This window comes from Camelus ferus, chromosome 17, assembly GCF_009834535.1.
Source record: "Camelus ferus isolate YT-003-E chromosome 17, BCGSAC_Cfer_1.0, whole genome shotgun sequence".
Classification (NCBI taxonomy): Eukaryota; Metazoa; Chordata; class Mammalia; order Artiodactyla; family Camelidae; genus Camelus; species Camelus ferus.
Window position 1 is genome coordinate 19,509,305 of NC_045712.1, and position 24,000 is coordinate 19,533,304.

Here is a 24,000-nt window from a genome sequence, read left to right on the forward strand (position 1 = left end):
AATAACAGTCCTTTATCAGATGTGTCTTTCAGAAATATTTTCTTCAGGTTTGGGGTTTGGCTTCTCATTCTCTTGTTATCCATTTATTTTTAATCACTATATGTCTTTATATTTACACTTAAAATTAGACAACATACAGGTCTTGTTTTTTGATCCATCTGACAATCTGTCTTACACGTGTTGCATTTAGACCGTTGATGTTTGAAGTGATCATTGACATAGCTGGATTTATATTTACCATGTTTCTACCTTTTATAATTGTTGCCCTTGTTCTTTTTTTTTTTTTAAACTTTCTTTTTTTGTTAGTTTCTTTTCCTATTTTTTAAATTAAGCTTGCCCCTGTTCTTCCTGTTTTTGTCTTCCACTTTTTTCCTGCCTTTTTGGTTTTAACTGAGCTTTATATATGATTGTGTTTTCTTTTTTTCTCTCTTTCTTAGCATTTGTTAGAATTAAAAAAAAAAACTTTTTAGTGGTTGCCCTAAAGTTTGTGATATACATTTACAACTAATCCAAGTTCACTTTCAAATGACAATATACCCTTCATTGTAGTATTGAGTACTTTATAATAACAAAATAATACTAATTCTTCCCTCCAGTTCCTTATATCATTGCAGTCATTCATTTTACTTATTCAGAAGCATGTAAATACAGAAGCATGCATAGTTACAGTGTTGCTGTTATCTTTTAAACAAACTGTTGTCTGTTAGATCAATTAAAATTTTCTTCTTTGCTGTTCCTTACTATGTGTAGATCGCAGTTTCTGACTTGTATCATTTTCATTCTCTCTAAAGAACTTGTTTTACCATTTCTTGCAAGGACAGTTCTGCTGGCAACAAATTCCCTCAACTTTTGTTTGAGTCTGTTTCTCTTTCACTTTTGAAAGATAATTTTGCAGGGTATAGACTTCTAGGTCAGTGGGTGTGCTTTCTCTCAACATCGTAAATATTTCACTCCACTCTCTTGCTTGTATGGTTTCTGGGAAGTCGGATGTAATTCTTACCTCTCTGTTCCTCTATAGGTAAGGTGTTTTTTCCCTCTGACTTCTTCAGGATTTTTTAATCTTTGATTTTCTGTAGTTTGAAAATGATATGCCTAGGTGTAAGTTTTTGGCATTTATCCTGCTTGGTGTCACCTGCTTTTCCTGGTGTCTGACATTAACTTGAAGAAATTGTCAGTCATTACTGTTTCACATGTTTTTCCTGTACGTCTTCTGATATTCCTATTATGTGTGTGTTATTCTGTTTGTAGTTGTCTTATAGTTCTTAGATTTCTGCCCACCCCCACCCTTGTCTTTTTCTCTTTGCATTTCAGTTTTAGAGGTTTCTGTTGAGATATCCTTAAACTAGAGATTCTTTCCTTAGCCATGTCCAGTTTATTAATAAGCCCACTGAAGGCAGTGTTTATTACAGTGTTTTTGATCTCTAGCATTTCTTTTTGAATTTTTGGTAGAATTTCCATCTCTGCCAACATTGCTTATCTATTCTTGTATATTGTCTACTTTATCCATTAGAGCCCTTAAGATACTAATTATAGTTGTTTTAAATTCCTGATCTGATAATCTCTATCATCCCTGCCATATCTGAGTCTTGTTTTGATGCTTCCTCTCTCATCAAACTGGCTTTTTTGATTTTTAGTATGTCTTGTAATTTTTTCTTGATCACTGGACATAATGTACTAGGTAAAAGAAACTGTATAACTAGGCCTTTAGTAATGTCACAAGTTGTGGGGATATGGGAAGCATCCTATAGTCTGATTAGGCCTCAGTCTTAGTGAGCCTGTGCCTCTAGACTGAATTTTACAAATGCTTCTCTTTTTTTTTTTTTTTTCCTTCCCCTAAAGTGGGACAGAATGGCTGGAGTGGGCTGGAGTTGGATATTTCCTTTCTCACTGGTTGGTTAGGCTCTGATAAGACCCCTGTAAATTAGGTTAGTTTCTCCTAAGGGCAGAACTTTTTTTTAAGAACAGGATGCCCTGGCATATTTGAAAATGTTTCCTTTTCCTCTCCCCCTACCAGAAGCATGAAGGGATTTTCCTCCATTATTCACTGCGAGAAGCTGATATATATCTAGGAGATAAAATTCACAAGTGTGGGGGCCTACTAATTACTGGGTTCCCTAGAATTTTAAACTCAGTTGTCCACACTGAGCCTCTCTGGGAATTTCTGTTACAGTTCAGGTTTCCTTACCCTGGCACTTGTTCCTGCAGAGGTTTCTGCTCCTGTAAGTTGTGATTCTGTCCTCACCAGTGAGGGCACCAGTTTGCCCTGTGACATCTTTTAAGGATCTAAGAATAGTTGATTTTTTTTTCCATTTTGTTCCGTTTTTTACTTCTTGTTAGGATAAAATGGCAACTTCCAAGCATCTTACATGCCGGACCAGAAACCAGAAGTCTTGGATCAACCTGAAATGTGGATTTTCTGGTTCTCGGTCATGGAGATGAAAGTGACCTCTGACTTAACTGGAAATGTGCTTATGCTTCCTGGTGGCATGTTGGATGTTTCAGTAATGTATTAGTTACTAACTTCGGTAGAATTAATATGAAAATGTAGATTTGAGTAATAAAGAGCAAATGCTAAGTATATTCCCCAAGTACATTATCTGAAGATCTGGTATAGGGAAAAATTAATCAGTTTTATTAGAGTCTGACTATCTGTATATAAGATTGCATTCTGAGAAAGTGATCAGAAATAACTTACTCTCAACAGTTTACCTTTCCCAAAGATGCAGACTTAGTGTTAGGATACTTTTGGTACGTCAACAACTCTTCCTAAAGGACATTTGCTTATATTAGCTTAATTTTTTTTTATTGGAGGTGCTGGGGATTGAACCTAGGACCTTGTGTATGTAACATGCATGTGCTCTCCACTGAGGTATTACCCCTGCCCCCATATTAGTTTAATTTTAAGAAAAATGTTAGGAGTGAAATACTAGCTTTACATTCTTAATCTCTTTAAGGTAATCTAAATATTTTACTTTAAAGACTACATTAATATAAACATGGAATTGATTAGGACTTGGCTGTAAAATTTACTCCTGAGAATTATTTAAACTCAAGCATATACTTGATAAATTTCTTTTAGCATATACATTGTGATACTGTATTCAGGTTCCTAACTTGAAGTTACCACTACTGTTCAGTTACTTGGCTGCTTTTGTTTCTTACTGTGTGTTACTTTTGGACAAATTGCCCTTTATCTTAACAGTTATTTCCACAAACTATGTAAAATGTTTAAGTGGTTTATATTCTAGTGAAAAAGATAATGAGAAATCAATAGCAAAAGTAATCATCTGGACTCAGGTAAGGAATAATTAAGGCAGCTGTATGAAGTAGTAGATGCCTGCAAGGTCCTGTGTTTTAGAGGGCAGTGGAGTCTCTTGACCTTGTTGAGGATTTCTGCACTGTTCTCATGGTATGTTTTCAACTTTAATGGGCATGTAAGTACACACCTGGTGTTGTGGGGCTTAACACTGCCATCTGCAGGCAGGGAGCTGGCTCTCAGCAAATGACCAGTACTTTGATGGCAGGAGTTCTCTTTTTAGGCTGGGTTGAGTGTCATTCAACTAATAGGGATGTATTAAGCACAGACTGAGCAAGGTCTGCCTTTCTGGATAGCTTTAAAGAGGTGAGGTATGATGGTTTTTTTAAAAAAAAAGAAAGGGTGCTCAACAATAGAAAACTCAATTTTAAACTTAATTTGGGTTCCAAAGATATACAGATAGTAAGCACAAAGATGCACAGCATCATTAGCCATCAGGGAAATGCAGATCAAAACCACAGTGAGATGCCACTTCACACTAGGATAGCTGTAATAAAAAAGATAAACTGTTGGTGATGATGTAGAGAAATTGGAACCACCATACATTGCTTTTTGAGAATGCAAAATAGTGCAACTGCCTCGGATAATAGTCTGTAGTTACATGGGGGTGGGGTATGGCTGAATTGGTAGAATGGTTGCTTAGCATGCATGAGGTCCTGGGTTCAATCCCCAGTACCTCCATCAAAAAAAAAAAAGAAAAAGAAAAAGGAAATAAACCTAATTACCTCCCCACCACCACCACCACCAAAAAAAAAAAAAAAAAAAAAAAAAAGTCTGTAGTTTCTCAAAGTTAGACATTTGCCAAATGATCTAGCAATTCCACTCCTAGATATATGCCCAAGAGAAATGAAAACATGTCCAAACACTTGAACACAAATGTATAGCATTATTCATAGAAGCCAAGTAGTGGAAGAATCCACATGTCCATCAACAGATAGATAAATGTGCTATGTCCATAGAATGGAATATTCATTATAAAAAGGAATGGAGTACTGATAAATATTACAACATGGAAGAATCTTAAAAACATACAAAGTGAAGCCAGTGAAAAAAGACTACATAACTATTATCCCATCATGTGAAATGTCTGGAATAGGCAAAGCCATAGAGACAAAAAGTAGGTAAGTGGTTGCCAGGAGCTGATGGGAGGGAGGATTGGGGAGTGACTGCTGATGATCATGGGGTTTCTTTTTTAGGCCAGTCCTTGTCAATTGATTTGACATGCAATGACAAAAAGAAAAAGATCAATTTTGGATTGAAGGACCAAAGCATCATGGGACTCTCATTTAGGATAAAGAAAAAGGACACAAGCCAGGATGCAAAAAGCCATCTTCTTTAGGTATGTAATAAAAGGATAATGAAAGGGGTAACATCATTCCATTATTTACAGTACTTAAAAATTCTACAGCCACAGCAGAAAACTTTGGCTTAAGATATCCAAAATACCATACTTAACCCTGTTTTGGGAGGAAGGCCAGCTATATTTCTAAATGATTTTACCCTGGATAGGTAACACTATTTCTCCAAACTATTCCACAGGGAAAATAAAGTTTATACACAGTAAATTATTTTAAAATTATGTATACTCTTCTAGTATAAGAAAGCCAGCTAAATAAAGCCTATCCAATTCCCTGCTGAACCATTTTCAACTATGAAAGAACACAAATGAGATGAAACTAGCAAAAATGACAACTAGGAATACATCAATATATTAAGAAGATGTACATTAGCAACACTCTAGGATAACATTAAAGTGAGTTACTGGGTAAAATGGATTGTATTATATAAAACCTTGGACCAACAGAAAATGGACGGAAGATAGAGATGAATGATTCCATTTGTTTTGAGTGAAGTTTCTTAAGGAAATTGAAAATAGTCATCACCCAGTAAAATTCTTGAAAATTAGAAACAACTGACTTTAGTTTCCAGAATTTTAAGTAACATCACATTATAGCCAGAAATTATTTGCTAGTGAAATATGAACTACTAGGGTGTGTATCTGTAGTGGGAACTGTGTAATAACAGGATAATGTGTTCTAAATACTCTTCGTAATTTATAATCAATAATATAAAATTTTGAAATGTTAACTCCTATAGCAAGAACCTGTAACATCATAAAATGTGGTTCACCAAAGTTGCTAGACTTTCCATACTTTATTAAATGTACTAAAAAATCCAGATGTAATAGAAAAATTCCATCACAAAGATGTTTTTAAAACTCTTAAATATTTCTGAATAACACGTTATTCTAACATATACAAGGCAATTTGGGTATATTATTTATGCAATTTTCTTAGTGTTCCCTACCTTTGGACTAATATGAACATATCTGTATACTAGAGACTTGACCAGAGTATATGGCACTTCACAAGAGTATTCTATATTCTAATATTCTGAAGTGCCTATATACAATCTGATCACATTGTTTAGTCAACAAATACCAAATTTAATGAACCAGGATGTGGAATGTTTGATAAGTGTTTATAGAGTTTTTCTGACCAGAACTCTAATCTAGCTAGCCAAGGTGTTAATATAGGAAGTGTGTATTTTTCACGGGCATGAGGCTGTCTTGTTATTTTTTCTTTTATGTTTCTCTGCTTTTTGTTTTTTCTCAAGATATTGTAAAAATCCTGTCAATATGTTTGAAAGCAGACCAAAGCCAAATTTTTAAAAGGAAAAAAAGATTGCAAAAGAATCAGATTCTGGCTTTAATCTATTATTTATATATTTGTAAAATGATGTTAAAATGCTCTCAAAATACTATTTAGGAAGGCAAAATTTGGTAGCATCAATTTTTCACTCATAGTTTTTTCTAAACAAAAATCTCAAGAAACTGCCACCTTAATTTTTTCCTTCAAGTACTTTAATATACTTCCAGGTTCAATCTAAAGTGCAGGTAAAACCCTCTCATTCTTAAAATTACTAAACTAAGAGTAAACTATATTGGATAGTGAGCAGAATATGAAAGTACAGACTACTTTAACAAAAGAGGAAAGTTCTTGTGGCGTCAAGCTCAGAGATTAAAGAAACTGGAACAAAAGCTCTCATGAATGTGGAAAATCAGAGTTCTTCTTGAAGTAGGTGGGTTTTTAATATCTAAGCTAGAAATTAAATGCAGAAAGAAGAGGTAACATGGTTATCCTGAACATCAAGAAGCCAACAGCTAAAGTATTACAAATAAGGTATGGTGATTATTAAGTTAGAAAAGCTGGGTTACCATCCTAGGCTACGAACTAGTCAGTAAAACTACAATTTCTAATTTTAAAAGGAGTTTGGCTTCATATTTAATTTTTTTCTTACAGTATATAAATTATATATACAATGTTTTCCTGTAACTCAAACTATAATGCTCAAGTCTATAAAAAGTTTATTCCAGAGATGCTCAAAAACTGTTACTCCCCTTTCTCCTGTTTAGAAAAACCAACAATTTCAAAAATACTTCTAGCATAGAAATCCTCCATGATTCATCCAAAATTTCAAGCCCGTATCAGTAGGCAGTTTCTCATAAAATGATGCATTGTGCTGTATTCTCTAATATCATATGGTCAAAATACCCTGTTGATTTATGAACATTTTTCATGGGTAAGAATATCAAAGACAACAGGATCAAGTTAACTGTGTTACTAGTCAGTTGGAAAACTAAACTGTGCTTGCATCCCCAAAGTTAAAATGAGCTGCAATAAGAATGAGAATATAAATATCTCCATTTGTACCATACACTAAAAGTTAAAATTCTAAAAATAAGAGAATGAAAATATCTTATGTTAATTGAAAAATGAAAGATGGCAAGCAATAGCAATTGATGATGGTATATTTTAATCTTTTGTTAAAACAAATTTAAAGTTGTATTAAATTGCTAACTAAATTGAGGTAGAGGTGGACTCTAATGTTATTCCTTCCATGTGTCAGAACTTAGGCCTCTCACCTTAACTGGTATGCACTTCCCCCTAATTATATATACTGATTTAATTTGAAATGTGTGTTATGATATGAAAATTATAGTATAATTCAAATGATTTGTTTTAAACAATTCTTAGTTACTAGCTAAAAAAAACTTATAAAATGTACACAATAGTTCAGTGTTCTTCGTGCTAGTTATAAATAATATTTGTTTTTCCTCCAGGGGTAGTAAAAAAGGGTAGAGGAACTATACTATGCAAACATTATGAACAGTCATGTAATAAAGACACTGGAACATAACTAGTAGGATAAGAATATTTTACCTTGGTGTCTTGTTTTCCTCTTTGAAAGTTACACATAAGCTTTGATTCATATTAAATTTCCAACTAAAGCAGACAAATTCCATTAAACACAAACCTACTTCCATTTTAAATCACATACAAGTGCTATGTGATCAGAGGGATGGGAAACACTAGGTAAGGCTTGGTGGGTGGTAACTTCTTCATGACTAGGTAATGGAATCACCTGTTCAACCTCTAAAGCATTTAAGTCAATGAAAACATAATCCAGACATCCATGAAAGCCACCAACGTAATTTGTGTAAGCAGGTTCACCACAAGCACTTTTCAGTTTGAAGAAATGGGTAAGAGACATGTTGCACCGTTCCTCTTCCCCATTGGAAGTCCAGTCTTCATGATCCTCTGGAATGTTGCCATTGATGACAAAATGATACATTCCTGTTGATGGAGTACTATTAAAGTCCCCACAAAATATAACTGGTATGCCAGGATACAGATCACATGAGACATGCCTAATGTGAGCCAAGGCTACTGCCATTTGAATGAGACGAATGTACCCACCTAAGAATATAAAAAGCATTAATGTTAAGTACTTTAAGAAAAAAAACATATATACCTATACACATGTATTCTTTCTTTTTCAGATTCTTTTCCATTATAGGTTATTATAAGATACTGAGTATAGTTCCCTGTGCTATACGGCAGGTCCTTGTTTATCTAATGTTAAGTACATTTTAAAGTTGCCTTTAAGTTAAGAAAAGAAGAAAGATAGAAATTTTAAAACTCACTACACTATTTGGGTGAGATTCAAGATGCATATTTGTGTGGTGGGGAGGAGTTGCATGAAGGTGGTCAGAAGTTAAAACCTCCAGTTGTAAGATGAATAACAGTACTGGGGATGTAACGCACAACATGACTATAGTTAACACTGCTGTGTAGTATATTTGAAAGGTGCTAAGAGGGTAAATCCCAGAAGTTCTCATCACAAGGAAAATCTTTTTTTTGGTATTTATATGAGGTGATAGATGTTAATTAAACTTACACTAATCGTTTTGCAATATATATACATCAAGTCATTATGCTGTACACCTTAATCTTGTACAGCACTATGTCAAATATTTCTCTAAAAAACTGCAAGAAAAAAAGATGTATTTGTGTAAAACAGCTTTACTTACCTTAAGCTACCATGTTCAATTCACTTGTGAAAACCAATAAACCTACCTTTAGGATGCCAGTAGAGATGGGTATTGGCAACACATATCTTTTTAGAAGAGTCCTTTGTAGACTGAAGAACAGAAACCTAAAATAAAGTGCCAGAGTTCAGTTGCTATTTGCCCATCTGAATTTTTTTTTAAGACTGTATGACAGATTGACATTTTATTCCATATCCTTCCCTACTGATGACATATGATCGAAATTATTAAATTTAACTTTTAATTTTTAGAATATACATGAATAGGACTTGGTGTAACACACTTTAATAATAGTCTAACATATAGAGGTAGCATGAAAAGAATACATTTTAGGTGATAACGCTAAGGTTGCAGACTGGTTTTGAGTGGGTGAGTGCAGGGTTTGGAGTCAGGCTAGGTTTGAATACTAACTACCATTTACAGCAGTGTGACCTGCAGAGAGTCCACACGTTTTTTTTCCCCCCTAAATCAGCTTCATCATTAGTAAAAAACGGACAGTATTTACCTCAAGGAGGGCAATTGTGTGGACTCAGATGAGCTTACTCAGAGGTGCATGAAGCACAGTAGGTGCTCAAAAAATGGTTGCTATTATTCTTAGTATGAACAAAACCAATTACCTAAAAATTCTGGACAGAGTTTTAGAATATTATCTATAAAATGGGAACAGAAGGATTACTATGAGCCAAAATTCAAATAATAGCGAATATTTATGTAGCACTTTGTAAAGCATGCCAGCCACCTAAATTTTCTTTAAAATGTGTCATAATAGTGCTTGGCAAGTAGTAAGAAAATATTAGCTATTACTATTTTTCTTGTATTTAGCTAAACACACTAAATTGTAAGCACTATGAAAAGTTCCTGTTTGTCTTCTTCAAGGCAGCCTGTATTTTGTCTGGTGCACTACAGGTACTCAAGAATTATTTGCTCAATAAATGGATGAATTAATAAGGAAGGAAAGAAGGATAAACTATGTGCTGAAGATGCAAGAGCAAACACATTTCAGTAAAATCTGAACTGTTTTCGTCTCAATTATAAGCACCATCCGTCCAACCCCCCGCCGCTCCCCTTCCAGGGCCCTAAAAATGGACGAGTATGTAAGGAGACTGGCGGATTTACTTTACCTGAAGGACAGAAGATCTCTGGAACACCCTCTCTTGCGCTGATGGGTACAGAACTAGTTTCTCCAGCAGTTCTTTGTGAAGTGGGTCGGACTGCAGGGCTTCATGAAAAGCAATGTCATGCTGGCTAAGGAGGCTGAACTTAGACTTTCGGTAGAAAGTGGCCAGGCCTTCGTGCTGCTTGATTCGAAACACGCCCTCCAACCCAAAGGCCTCGAGGGCTGGCACCAAGCTGTCTGTAAACACGTTGCGGTCAACTTCCTGTAAACAGATGAGGTCGGCGTTGTAGCCCGTTAGTTCCTTTTGGATAAGGTTCTGGCGGTAGTCGAGTTCCAGGGCGTAAGGGGCACAGTACGGGTACAGGACTGTCCGCGAGAACTCAGTCTGGGCGTAGGTGTCGGCCAGGATGTTGTAAGAGACAGTGCGGATGAGAGAGTCGTCCGTTACCTTCTTGGTGTAGAGATGCCGGTGGTCAAAGGTGCAGGTGCCGGGCCCGGCCTCCACTGGACACACACTTTCCAACTCCCGGCTTGGGCCGAAGCGCTGCCCATTGCCTGGGGTGCAATGAAGCTTGAGCCGTAGCCCGATGTCAGCATTGGACGGGGTGTAGACGCGCTCGTCCACACCAGTCTCAGTCCAACCGTGAGAAGGCGAAGTGCGAGACAATGACGAGGGGCCTCCGCTCTCTGGCTCCGCTGTTCTGGGTTTGGTTTCCTTGTACCAGCGGAAGAGGGAGCCGGTAGGATCCCCAAACTCGACGCCGAGCTTGGGGCACACTGGGAAGCCGGCCATGATGTAGCGCGGCAACTGCAGCTCAGTGAAGGCTGGCGGGTTGCGTTCCACCTTGTACTTGACATCCCCGATCTGCAGCACAGCACCGTCCTGCCAGGCGTCCACATTGAGCACGTCTTCAGCCACTGCCTCCTCCCGGTAGTACAGCTTCACCACAGGTTCGCTGGCCGCAGCCGGCTCGGGCCCAGGCCCCGCACAGGCCCCGCCACCACTTGCGTTTGGCCGGTTCTTTTTGCTCTTCTTGACGGCAGCTGCCTTAGCGTGGCCTTTGAGGGCATTGGTAGCGATCCGGTTGAGAGCCCGACCCAGCGGCTCGCTCTGGTCGCGCTGCATGTTCTTGTGGCTGCCGTCAGCCAGCGCGAACGACAGGCTTAGCTTAGGCTCCGAGGGCACACAGCGCACTACAGCGCGCTCCATCGCGCCCGCCGCGGTCTCAGTTGCCGCCTCGGCCCGACTGTGCCGCTCCACCGCCGTGCGGACCCCACGAAGCGCGGCGCGGGCGCCTGGGAGCCTCCACATGAACCTGGTGGCCCAGAGGCTGACGAGACCGGCAGCAGAACGGCCGCTTAGCGTCAGGTAGAGACAGAGAAGCAGCAGCCGCCGGTTCCGGGACCCATTGAGTCCGGCAACTTCCGGCCGGCGAGGAGAGGGTGCACGGTACTCCAGCGTGCACTTTCGTCAGGCCCGTCACCTGCTCCTTTTTCCCATAGCCATGTCTGTCTGTAATCCCTCCCAGCTTAATTTTTATATTCAACTCAAGTAATCAGGCGGGAAAAGTGAAGAAAGTAGAAAATATAGAAGTTCCAGAGGGAAATATTAGACTACATGGTTTTAACGAAAATGCAGTTAGCGGGAGGAAGAGTAGGTGCGCTCAAACCGGAAGTGGCTGAGGCAGTGTCAAGGGTTTCGCTTCCCCGAAAGAGGCCTGCCCCTTGCCTGGATTCTAGCCACCTGCTTTCTCGCGCCGCTTTGGGTGCCCTGCGCGAGTTCGTAGGGAACTCCACCCAGTTTGCTAGCTTGGGTTCGGGCGTGAAAGTGTTGTTCAGTTCCTCTTCACAAGATTCCTGACGCTGCTTGCCCTCTTCTGAGGTGTGGTGGGTTCGCCTCAGGCCAGCCAGCGCCGAGCGCGGAGCGGAACCTTTGTGGTAGTTAATAACAACTAACGATATATAATAACTCCCATTTAGTGAGCGAAGACTGCTAAAAATGTCTTGTACAGATGTGAGGTCCAGAGAGAGTGTTACCTGCTCAAGGCCAGACATTGCTGAATGAATGACAGGATACAGAATAGCCAGTGGGTAAGAGGAAATGAAAAGTGTTGCTTCTTTGAAAACAAAGAAAAGTGAAGAACGTATTTCAAGAAAGAGTGCTTTTGTGTTAAGTGTAATTAATATTTTGTGATTAACTGAAGGAAAAAAAGACCCCTAAGATTCAAAGAACAAATTGAGAAGTGGCTTCTCGCGACAAATGATTTATTTGTGTTCACTCTCCCTTATCCTACAACTGTACTGTTTATTGGGTATTTAATAAGAAGCCATACCTTTCCCCCTGGCTTACAATGAGGAAAATAAGCCTTTTCTAAAAGAAGGATGATTTGGTGGTGGGGGTGGTATTTAGGTTTATTTATTTTTAGAGGAGGTACTGGGGATTGAACTCAGGTCCTCCAACATGCTAAGCTTGCGCTCTACCACTTGGGCTATACCCTCCCCCTAAAGGATGAATTTTGCAGTCATTTGAAATTTATATTCCTGTCCTCCACTCTCCCTACACAGTGAACATTTAACAAGCCGACTGCATGCTGATGACATATATATATGTAATCTGTGGCTACAGTGTAGGAATAAAAATCATTACATTATGTCAATTGACTGACCTAAGAAAGGAAGAAAATAAGGTTCAGCACTCCAGTTTATAGTGTCACATTAGCAAACATAATTTTTGCTATGGCATTTTTCTTATGCACAGCATTTTCATTCATGTAACTTTGCAGAACTCAATCAATTTTAAGTCAGCCTACTTAAAGAAAGATAAAAGCCCTGTGAGAAAATGACTTTCTTTCAAGTAAGCTGATTTAACTCTAGCAGAGTCTTAATCCTGGTTTTGAGACAGATGCCTTGAAATGTACTTTCTTTTAGGTTTTTTAATATATATATTTAAATTTTTTTTAGAGAGTAAAACATATTCATAGTGAAGAAAAGTAATCTTCCCACCCTTGACTCCTATGCATACACAAACATTTATGAATTTATAGCCCTCCCCCCACTTTTTTTGCACAAATGGAAATGTAATGTACCCCTGGTTCAGTACCCTTCTCTTTTCACTATCTTTTGTCAGTTTTTTCAAGAGAAAGTGTCTGTGGTTGTTCCAAAAGTGTCACAACTTCTCATAGAAAGTTTAATTTGAACTCAACAGACTTGAAAATAAGACAAAATAAATTGTATATTTGAAGCTATATTTTATGAGGCTAAATTGTAGCATAATTATATATATAAATTATATTCATTATAATTATATAATTAAAATTTGAGATTGTAAGTCTGAACCAATAATACACTTTCCCTGATACCAAAAGGAGAAGCGGCTAATAGAAATAATTTTATTCATCCATTCTCAGTTCATACCAAGAAACACAAGCTAACTTTCACTAAGCAAAAGTTAAGAGTTGATGGAGTTATTCTTGTTACTTATACATATATCTGCAGAGATTAGTGTGTGAAGATTAATTTCTTATAATTACCATTGTTTGGTTAGTAACACTGGCAGTTAACAGCATAGATCACTAATGTACCTCTATCTTTTCTAATTTAAAGTCAACATGAAGCTATAGCACTCAGAAATTTTGAGTAGTACCTGCTGATAGCACTTCAGGGTAATCTACTTCCTCATACATTCAAATTTTAATAATTTCCATTTGCTTTTTATTTAAGGGACCAACCTCTTTTTAAAAATTATTTCTTTTAAAATTAATTTTTTTTTCCAGTTTTATTGAGATATAATTGACATATAACATTGTATTAGCCAAGATGTACAACATATTTGATATATGTGTGTATTGCCAAATGATTCCCACAGTAAGTTTAGTTAATATCCTTTACCTCACACAGTTAACAATTTTCTTTTCTTGTGATGAGAACTTTTAAGATTTAGCAACTTTCATATATACAATTCAGTATTGTTAGCTGTAGTCATCATGCTGTACATTACATCCTTGGAACTTGTTTATGTTATAACTGGAAGTTTTTACCTTTTTGAACACTATCACACATTTCCTGCAATTCTTCCCAACAGTCTGTTTTCTGTATCTATGGATTAAATTTTTTTTAGATTCCATATATAATGGAGATCATACAGTATTTGTCTTTGACTTATTTCACTTAGCGTAATGCCCTCAAGGTCCATCCGTGTTGTCACAAATGGCAGGATTTCCTTCTTTTTTATGGTTGAATACTATTCCACTATATATCTATATTTATATTTACAACTATATCATATCTATATGTATCTCACATTTTCTTTATTCATTTATCCATGAATGGACACTTTCATTTAGGTTGTTTCAATGTCTCAGCTGTTGTAATTAATGTTGCACTGAACATGAGGCTTATGCAGGTTTCCTGGCAGGAGGAATTGGTGCCTGCCCACTGCTGGGTGGAGCTTGGTCCTAGTCTTCTAGTGGGTAGGACCCTGTCTAAGGACATGTCTAGAGATTGTGGCTTAGGATGTCTGCTGATGGGTGGGGCTGTGTTCCCACCCAGTATGTTGTTTGGCCACCAGCTTTTATGTCCACTGGATGAGCCACAGCCACCCCCTACCTCCCCTGGAGACCCTCCAAAACCAGCAGGCAGGTCTGGCCCAGGTTCCTATGAGATCACTGCCTGTGCCCTTGGACCCAGTATGAGCAAGATTCTGTGTGCGCTTCCCAAGAGAGTAAAGTCTCTGTTTCCCCCAGTCCTGTGGGGCTCCTGGAGCTCAGACTTGCTGGCCTTCAAAACCAGATATTCTGGGGTCTCCTCCTCCCAATGTCAGAACCCTGGGCTGAGGAGCCTCATGTGGGGCTCAGAACTCTCACTCCTGTGGGAGGCCTCTGCAACTTAATGATTCTTCAGCTTGTGGGCCGCCCACCCTGGGGGTATAGGGCCTGATTATATCACGAGCACATCCCCTCCTACTGTCCTGCTGTGGTTCCTTCTTTATGTTTCCAGTTGAAGATCTTTTTTGCTAGGTTCCAGTCTTTTTTTTCAATGGTTGTTTAGCAGTCAGTTGTGGTTTTGTTGTAGTTGTGAAGAGAGAAGAGCTCATGGTCCTACTACTCTGCCATCTTGACCAGAAATCCCAGAATATAAAGAACTTTTACAGTGCAGTGATAGAAAGCTGAATAATCCAACTTAAAAGTGGATAAAAGATTTAAATAGACAGTTATCAAAAAAGAAGATATGTTAATAGATAATAAGCACATGAAAAGATATTCATTGTTATTTGTATTTAGAGAAACGCAAAGTAAAGCCGCAATGAGATACCACTATATGCCCATTAGAATAGCTGTAATAAAAAAGATAGGCAATACCAAGTCTTGGCAAGGATGTGGAGAAATTGGAACCCTTCTATTTTGCTTGAAGGAATGTAAAATCTTCTAGCCACTGGAAAACAGTTTGACAGTTTCTTAGAAGGTTAAACAGACTTATCATTCATCCCAGCAGTTCCCACCATGTAATGTATGTTTATCCAAAGAATTGTACCTGAATGTTCATTGCAGTATTATTCATAATAACCCCAAACTGGAGGCCATCCGTATGTCCATCAACTAGTGAATAAATAAAACAAATGTGATATATTCATGTAATGGAAGACTATTTATCAACAAAAAGAAATGAACTTCTGTTACATACTACAAATGGCTGAACCTCAAACACATCATTAACTGAAAGAAGCCAGACATAAAAAACTCTATATGATTCCATTTATATGAAATTTTCAGTAATTGTAAGCCTATAGGGACTAAAAGCAAATCAGTGGTTGCCTAGGGCTGGAGGTAGGAGTAGGGTTAGACTGCATATGAGCTCAGGGGAACTTTTTGCAGTGATGGAGATGTTTTAGAACTGGATCTTGGTAATGGTTACACAACTGTATAAATTTACTAAAAATTCATTGAACTGTATACTTTGAAATGGTGAATTCTATAGTATGTACATTATACCTATAAAAACTGTAAAAAAGATGTACATTGTATTAGGTTAATGAAGGAAGCAGAACCAGTAGATTATACATATCCCCTATATGTATGCATCCATATATATGTATATATGTACACTTCATTATAGGGAATTGACTTATGCAACTGTGGAGGCTGGTTAAGCAGGTCCAAGATCTGTAGGGGCAGGCTGTTAGGAAGGGAAGAGCCACAGAGGGGAGAGCAATTGTAGACCTAGCTGCTGTTTGGTGTCTGACTCAGGGCATTCCCAAACTTTCTATTTAAAAGGACTTCCACTGATTGAGTTAGTCCCTCACAAATAATATTTCCCTCCATTAACATCAATTTACCAGGGGACTTGAATTACATCTGGAAAATCTCTTCATAGCAGTCCTAGATTTGTGTTTGATTGAATAACTGGGAGAAGGTGTGCATGACATAAAAGACTGCTGTCCTCCTTTCAGTCCTTGTAGTTTAGCCTAACCAAATTGATGTGTCAAAAAACCACACAAGTGTTTCGTTTTCTCCAGACAGATGGTTTGTTATTACAAGCTGCAAGGATGTTCAATTTGTTCATTTAGTCACCCAGATGACATTTTTTAGAGGACCTACTGTGTGTCAGACACAATAGTGTAGGCTGTATTCTCATTAAAAAAATTCTTTACATACTGATGGGCACATAGAAGATGCTCAAATATTTGTTGAATGAATATACCCATCATTACACCACCAGGATTTATTCATCCCCCAATTTTATTTATGAACATGGCATTTGAGAAAGCTTTTATCTTTTAGATGGAGTATCCATTATGCAGCCTTAAATAGCAAAGTTTCACATTTCTCTCTCCATGCATACTTACAAAATTTACACAACTTAACCTTTTTTTTTGCCAAGAGTTTCTTGAAGGAAAAGTGCTCTCTAAACAAATAACCACATCAAGAAACAAGACAAATTGTACTTCTGATTAGTTTTAATATTTACAGGGAAGTCGTTATAGGGACACTTGAAGACTTGACCCTGCTTTGAGAGCGAGTATTTACATAAATCTGTTTTCCAGCAGATCCAAATTTCCAGTCTTGCAGTTTTCCACAATTTAAAGATCCTGATTCCCTGCCCCTTCCAAGGGAAAGTAGTTGGGGAAAGAATCTCAACCGCCACTTATTTAAGTAATGAATTATTGTTGTGACAGGTAATCCTAATCTGTTGCAGCTTCAGCAACTGCTTCTCCAGGCAACATTTACCCAGTCTTTCCGCAGCGACCGCGACAGTTTCCATGGCGACAACTTTGTTTCTGCTCGGCAGCTGACCGCCCAGCTCGGCAGGAGTCGGTAGGGTTCCGGGTGTTTCACCCCTCATTTTCTCCTTCCTTTCACCACTGGAGAAGTTCACTGAACGTTTCCCTCTTAATGTGAGCAGCTGGGAAACTGAAAATAATCGGACAGGTACTTCCTTGGCCTGAGCTTTTTCTCTTCACCCCTCTCTCGGGCCAGGAGATTATGAATTGGGTGCCAGCAGAGTTAGTTTCTTCTTCAAGGCGGGAATCTCCAAATTGTGTGGGCATCCGCAGCAAATGCAGTCGATGTGACAGTTAATTGTTCAGTATTTATATGACATTTTAGGTTTATTATGCATTTAGTATGCCTATTTTTGCTTGACCATAATATGGCTTTTCAGAAAGGCAGCAAAACTAACATACTATATTGATGTTTGAAAATATTAATGATGTAAAGTGTCAGTTTTTTGGGGGAGAGGAATTATACCTCAACAACTGGATTTTGTTTTTGTGAGTTGCATCTTAGAGAAAAATTTGAACCTTCAATTTTAGAACTGTAAGAGTGTCTAGAGAGCATCCGATCCAAGATTCCTTAATTTCACCCATGAGGAAACTGAAGCCTTCACTCACTGGGAAGTGACTGGCTTCATTTCTTCATAGCAATGAGTGGTGGAGATCTAACAGGAATCCCTACTCATTTATCTCAACTGCCATTCTCAGAAGGAAGATCTAAAGAGGCCTAGAATTTTTGGTATTGATGTGTAAGATATGTTATGAATATATTGAGGCTAGCTTTTACAATAATGGCTTTATGGATTTTTTCTCCTCAGAGTATAGAGTATTTTCTTTCTTTCTTTTCTCTCTCTTTATTTCTTTCTTTATTTTTTAGAATATAGAGTATTTTCATCTTTAAGGGATCAAGATGTCAGATCCAAACAAAGCTGCCATTGCAGCAGAAAAGGAGGCTCTGAACTTGAAGTTACCGCCCATTGTCCGTCCCCCTGAAGACATAGGTGTTGACACACCAACACAGAGTAAGCTGCTGAGTTACAGAAGATCCAAGGAGCAGCAGAAGACAATTAATCAGTTAGTGTAAGTAGCATACTACTAAATAATCCTTCTTTGGAATGTGAATGAAATAATTAGTGTTTGTATTCTCATAAAAAGTTTTATTACGTAGGTTGTTCATGGGCAAAACACCATCTTCAAATTCAATTAGGAAAACGATTTACAAAGTAATCATGATAGTAAATGTTATATAATGCTTACAGTGTTTATTCTAAGCATTGTTTTTATTGTTTTACCTATACTTCTTATAGCCCTATAACATGGATACTGTTGTTATCTCTATTTATAGATAAGTAAACTGAGATGCAAAGAAGTTAAGTAACTTGCCGAAGGTCACAGAGTTGGGGTTTGGACCCTGACAGTCTGGTCCTAGAATATGCATACTTTGAACACCATGCTATTCCTCCTCTTGATATATCATAACCATACTGGTCTCTAAAAGTAAAGCCAAGTAACTGGGCCTCTACAAATAGCATTGTATTTGAGCAAATACTTAATAAAATATCTTGAAACTACTTGTACTTAAAATTTTTTCCATACAAAAGGAAATATAGCCCAACTTCCTGTGCTTTCCCCTCCGATTTAGTGAAAATTAAAACTAATTTAGGTACCAGCTACCAAAGACTGTTGTAAGGATAGTTCAGTTCAATTCAGCAGTTACTGAGAATTTCCTAGGTACCTGACACTGCTGGGCTGTGGGGATAAATAAGAAGAAAAAGACACTGAGCTCATCTGTAAGACTTGAACCTAACACTGAACTATAAAATAGGGGATTTCTCTCTAGTGGATTTCTGCTTCTCTTTCTGCATTCTCTTTCCCTTTTTGGTCTGCCTTATTCATACATATTTTTGGCAACTGACTTAAGTTTTACTCTGTGTTACATTGTTTGATGATCATATTGTTGCTAGTTTAAAATAATTTAAATTTTTGCTAATTTTACTTTCCTTACAATTGAACAGGTCTACTAATCATATAACTTCTTTAGATTTATATTTTTATTAGTCTATTAATCATCTAATCATATTTAAATCCAAATATATAAGGTATATTAACTAATGTCAGTATATATATTATTAGATGCCCTTTACTCCTTTCATTTGTAAAATGCTACTCAATGTTTTAGTAGACCTAGACAGTAGAGAAAGGGGTTCCTTAGGAGTTGCATATTGTTCTTGTCCAAAACCTTTCATTATTTCAGGTTGTCATGTTGAACTGCTTGCCTTTCCATGACTGTATTATATTTTTTCAGTTTAGTGAAAAATAAATTTCATAATTGCTCCCTGCAGTTTCCTTCACTGGAAAGCATTTGTCTGCCTAAATATTTATACTAGCTCTTCAGGGCTTAGTTTTTGAATCACCTCCTCCAGAAAACCTTCTCCTAATACACTTTGTGCAGCTTTAACCCTTTCTAAATATTTCTTTTACATCTATTTAAAGATGTTCAGTACCTACTGTTACACAGACACTGCTTGTTACTGGAAAGACCATAGAGAACACAATAGAAAGTACTGTAGACTTTCAGAAGCTCATATTCTAGTGGGAGGAGACAGTAAATATGTTTTTAAAAAAGAGTATGTTAACTCTTTAGAAGGTGATAGATACTATGAAGAAATAAAATAGTGGGATAGAGTGTGACAGGGAAGGTGTTCCTAGGAACACTGCAGGACAGTCCTGTGGAGATGATATTTAGTGATCTACAGAATAAGAAGCTTGTCATTTAAATGAACATGGGAACACCACTCTAGCAAAGGGGATAGCAAGAACAAAAGCCCTGAAATGTGAATGCTTTCAGTTTGTTCTCAGAACTGACAAAGGTCAATGTCAGTAGAGTATCAGGGGCCTGGGGAAGAGTGGTATCAGGTGAAGATGGAGAGAAAGGTGGAGGCAGATTGTAGGTTGCGATAAGGAATTCAGATTCCTTTAAGTGCGATGGAAGCCATTGGACTGTTCTAAACTGGGGAGTGACATGAAATCCAACTTACATTTAAAAAATATCACTCGGACTATTAGGAATAGACTGAGGTGGAGAGGAAGAGGGCAAGAATAGGAGGAAACAGAGCTCGGGTAGGATTTTTTGGGAGTAGTATAGATAAGAACTTAACAGTGGTTTGGATAAGGCTGGAGACAATGGAGGAGGAGAAGAGAAGTAGATTTATAGGGGATATTGGTTGGATCCAGAATCAGTAAGACTTGCTATTGGATTGGCTTTGGTAACAAGGTGGATGGTAGTGACTATATTTATAAAGAATTGGAAGTTCAGGGGATGATGGGTGTAAAAAGCAATAATTCTCTTCTGGAGTTGAGGTTCCTCTGTAACATTTAAGGGGAAATATGTTAAGTAGGCAGTTGGTTATGTAAGAGAAGAGGTCTGGGCTAGAGATACAAATTTGGGATTCAGCAGAATATAGACAATTTTTTAAAGCTATGAGGAATAGCTGAAATCACCCAGAGAGAGAAAAAACATTGGGAGGAGAAAGCAGCCAGGACTAAGCCTTTAGGAATTATGATGTTTAGGTGTTGCATAGAGTAGGGTCAACCCGCAAATAGGTTGAGGAAGTGCTACCAGTGATACAGGAGGAAAACCACAGGAGCAGGTGTCATAAGCAGAGAGAGCAGAGTACGTTATGAAACAGTAAGTATTGTTGTTTATTCTCTTAGTTGTTCTCGTCTACTTTACTGTGACATGCTTAAGGACAGAGATCTCAGCACAAAGCACAGCGCCTGGCATGTTATTGTTGGTGAATGAATGGGTGGATGAAGGAATTTTTGAAGGAGGAACTTTACCTCTTACTGTGTTTCATACAGGTCTATAAGTAGTACTTCTCTCATTTGATGAAATGAAAAATACTGCCTCAAAATTACCTGAAGTAGAGCACTGTATTAATACTGAGATTAGGATTGTCATGTGTTTTATATGGGGAAAATGCATTTGGAATTAGAGATTTTTATACTAGAAACACATTTTTCTGGGTGGCCATGGATTTTGTGATTGTACTTCTACCTGTTAGGTAACAGGAATGTAGACTTCCTTGTTTCAGAGATGGGATGAGCTCTGTGACGAGAGAGAGTTCCAGGAGTGAGGTGGGCTGTTAAAGGAGTCCTGGGCAGAACTGGGCCCTCTGCTGGGATCAGTTCCTGGGAACAGTTGGCAGAGTGAAAATCGAATGTAGTCTCTCACACAGTCCTTTGAAATTATCCAGTTTTTCTTCATTTATTTGTTTTTGATTATTAACACAGAAAGCAAAAACAGGGAGTGAAAATCCTCACTCTCATATTCTTGTCAGCTCTTTTTATTTATAGCAGTAGGAGAAAACACACTCCCAGAAATTGTTGCTATGTTAAAGGGTGGCATTTATACATAAAGAGCTCAAAGAAGTTAGGCATATTTATGTTGGGATCATTATAGTGCAAGGCAGCTAGTGCCAACTAGCATGCCAAAATAGTAGTCAAGTTCCTTGAAAGTATTGATCACTGAGAGCTACACTGCTCAGGGATAATGACGGATGAAGGAAAGTCCGGACTGGGCCTTGATGAGTATCAAAGAAAAGAGGAGGCCGAGGATATTCCAGGCACATTTTCTGCTCCATGTGAAAAAGCCTTTGGAATTTTGGTTTAGTCAGACTCAGTAAGATTCAACATGGAAATGAGGCTACTCAAAAAAGCTAATTCAGTCTTAGTCTGTTTTAATAAATGAAGAATGTCTAGAATGTGGGAGAGAAAATTTTTACTCTGCACTGGTCAAACGACATCTGGAATTCTGGGATCATACTTTAAGAGGGATGTTGATAAACTATTATAGTTACTGAGGAGAGCAAGGAATTTTAAAACTACCTAATTTAAATGAAACTGATTCGCTTAATGGGTAAGAGTACAGACTCTGGCATTAGACAGGTCTGAGTTCATGTCCCGTCTCTGCAGCTTATTAACCTGGTGAGTTTGCAAGTCAAGTAACTTTACTTATCTTCACCTTCCTGTTCATAAGATGGAGACAATAATAGTGGTTGCCTCTTGGAATTTTTGTGAACATTAAATGAGATCCATGCATATAAAGATCTTAAGCTGATTCCTAGAACATCATAAGCTCACCATAAATGGTAACTTTTATTGACAGGAATGGTTGAAGGAACTGCATAGGTATCATTAAGTTTTGAAAGAGTAGTATAGAAGAGGAATGTGACTTTTTAAAATAAAGCTCTAGAGAATAGAAGTTACAAGGATACAACTTAATACAAGAAATTTGTTTCTAAGAATATGAGCTAGCTGACAATAAATTGGGCTACTTCAGAAAGTGATGAATGTCATCCCCCTTTACCCATCCTGAACTACAACTTGATATTTTTGAAAGTATCCATGCATCAAATAGGGTACTGACCTAGACATGCAAGATTTTTTCCAAATCCACTATTCTGATCGTTCATTCTACAGATATTTATTGACCTTAATGTCACTATGGACACTATCTAAATGATATAGATAGAGCAGTGAGCAAAATAGATATGGTCTTTATCTTTATGGAGTTTACAAGTTTTTGCTTTTATGGTTCCAGTGGACATCCTTTCCTTGAAATTCCTTTTGGTTCTCCTCTTGCCTCTCTGACCGTATCTCATTTGCCTCCTTCAGTTGGTCTTCCTCATTCCTGTCACATTTGGCATCCTCCAATCTTCTTTCTTAGGTCTCTTTTCTTTTCCTTGTATATTTTCTGCTTTGGCCATCTCTTCTAGTGTATCTAGTCTTTACAAACTGGTAGATTTGTCTTCCTAAAGATGTTCCCAAGCTTAAAAACTCTCAGTGACTCTCCATTGTCTATTAAATTAAAAGGCTGGCTATTTGCGGCCCTTAGCTAGATACTCCAAACCACTTCTGCAAACTAATCTCCATCTGGTTACATAAACTCTGGGCATATTGGATAACTCCTCATTCCTAATTTTTGCCTTTCGTCATTCCCTTTCCTTCCTGTTTCTCAAGATCTTTGTTTTTTCAGATCCATATACCCAGGAAAACCAGTCTCCACCTGAGAGTCTCTTCTTCATTGAAAGCTCATTGTAAATGCTAACTTGTCCACATAGCCTTCACAGATAGCTCCAGGTAGAAGTGAACTTGTCTGTCCTCTAAACCATCAGGGTGCCATACTTTTCATATAGTACTATGATCTTATCTTCCTACCCTTTCAATTTATAAATTCCTTGAAACTTGTTGCTGCTATATTTTAATAAAACTTAGTAGGGTATCTTGCAAAATAGAAGCAGTCATTAAGTATTTGGTGACAGATGAATGTATTATACAATGATATATGAATGATATTATACAATGAAATACATATACACAAGTATAATGTGTACAATGATATAAATAAACTTTATTTAAAGAAGAAATTAATTTTATGGGTGATAAATTCCTACATTCAAAACTGTTTATTAAGTACCTAATATGTGCCAGGTACTATTCTAAGCTTTGGGATAAAGCAATGAATAAAATAGTCTACCACATATAACATTGCAAGTGAGGGTAAGTGCTACGAAGCAAGGTAAGTGAGGTTAAAAGTGATGGACAGTGAAGGAAATACTACTTAATATAAGGGGTAAGGGAAGGCTTCTCTGACAGAGTGATATTTGAACAGAGATTAATACATATAAGGGCCCACAGTGCATCAGGATTAACTTAAAATTGTCATGTTATAGTTGTAAAAAATTTGTTACCATTTTTAGTCTCCTTTTATAGTACACATGAATAATTTGAAAATTAAGGTCTCATTGCTAATGGCTATTGAGATTTATTTCTCAGAAAATTCTGTGTGATAAAGAACTCTTGAATATCTCTTCTTTAAGTATAGCTCAAAAATGTTGAAATTGTAA

The 24,000-nt window shown here is 37.5% G+C and overlaps 2 protein-coding genes across 3 annotated transcripts in view; one reads left to right on the forward strand and one right to left on the reverse strand.

The window, feature by feature from the left end:
- Nucleotides 1-4,627: 4,627 nt before the first annotated feature.
- On the reverse strand, nt 4,628-11,257 carry PDE12 (phosphodiesterase 12). Its single transcript, XM_006184828.3, has 3 exons — nt 9,830-11,257; nt 8,737-8,815; nt 4,628-8,076 (listed from the first exon to the last, which is right to left on the reverse strand). The coding sequence occupies exons 1-3, from the start codon at nt 11,135-11,137 to the stop codon at nt 7,634-7,636; spliced, it is 1,830 nt and encodes a 609-aa protein (XP_006184890.1). The 5' UTR covers nt 11,138-11,257; the 3' UTR covers nt 4,628-7,633.
- A 72-nt stretch (nt 11,258-11,329) lies between these two features.
- DNAH12 (dynein axonemal heavy chain 12) overlaps nt 11,330-24,000 on the forward strand; it is a 151,287-nt gene continuing 138,616 nt past the window's right edge. Inside the window, exons 1-3 of one of the 2 annotated variants that reach the window (XM_032458203.1) lie at nt 11,330-11,763; nt 17,017-17,135; nt 17,970-18,172. In XM_032458203.1, the coding sequence (XP_032314094.1) occupies nt 18,003-18,172 (170 nt within the window). In that variant the 5' untranslated portion in view covers nt 11,330-11,763; nt 17,017-17,135; nt 17,970-18,002. Of the gene's footprint in view, nt 11,764-17,016; nt 17,136-17,803; nt 18,173-24,000 lie in introns of those variants that run through there. The other variant, XM_032458204.1, reaches the window with a different exon arrangement.

What these genes read in the sequence shown, in the direction of transcription:
- PDE12 (XM_006184828.3), bottom strand. Translation starts at nt 11,137, where the DNA reads ATGTGGAGGCTCCCAGGCGCCCGCGCCGCGCTTCGTGGGGTCCGCACG. An exon ending in AGAGATCTTCTGTCCTTCAG is followed by an intron (nt 8,816 to 9,829) that starts GTAAAGTAAATC and finishes ACTTTATTTTAG; the next exon opens with GTTTCTGTTCTTCAGTCTAC. An exon ending in TCTCTACTGGCATCCTAAAG is followed by an intron (nt 8,077 to 8,736) that starts GTAGGTTTATTG and finishes TTATATTCTTAG; the next exon opens with GTGGGTACATTCGTCTCATT.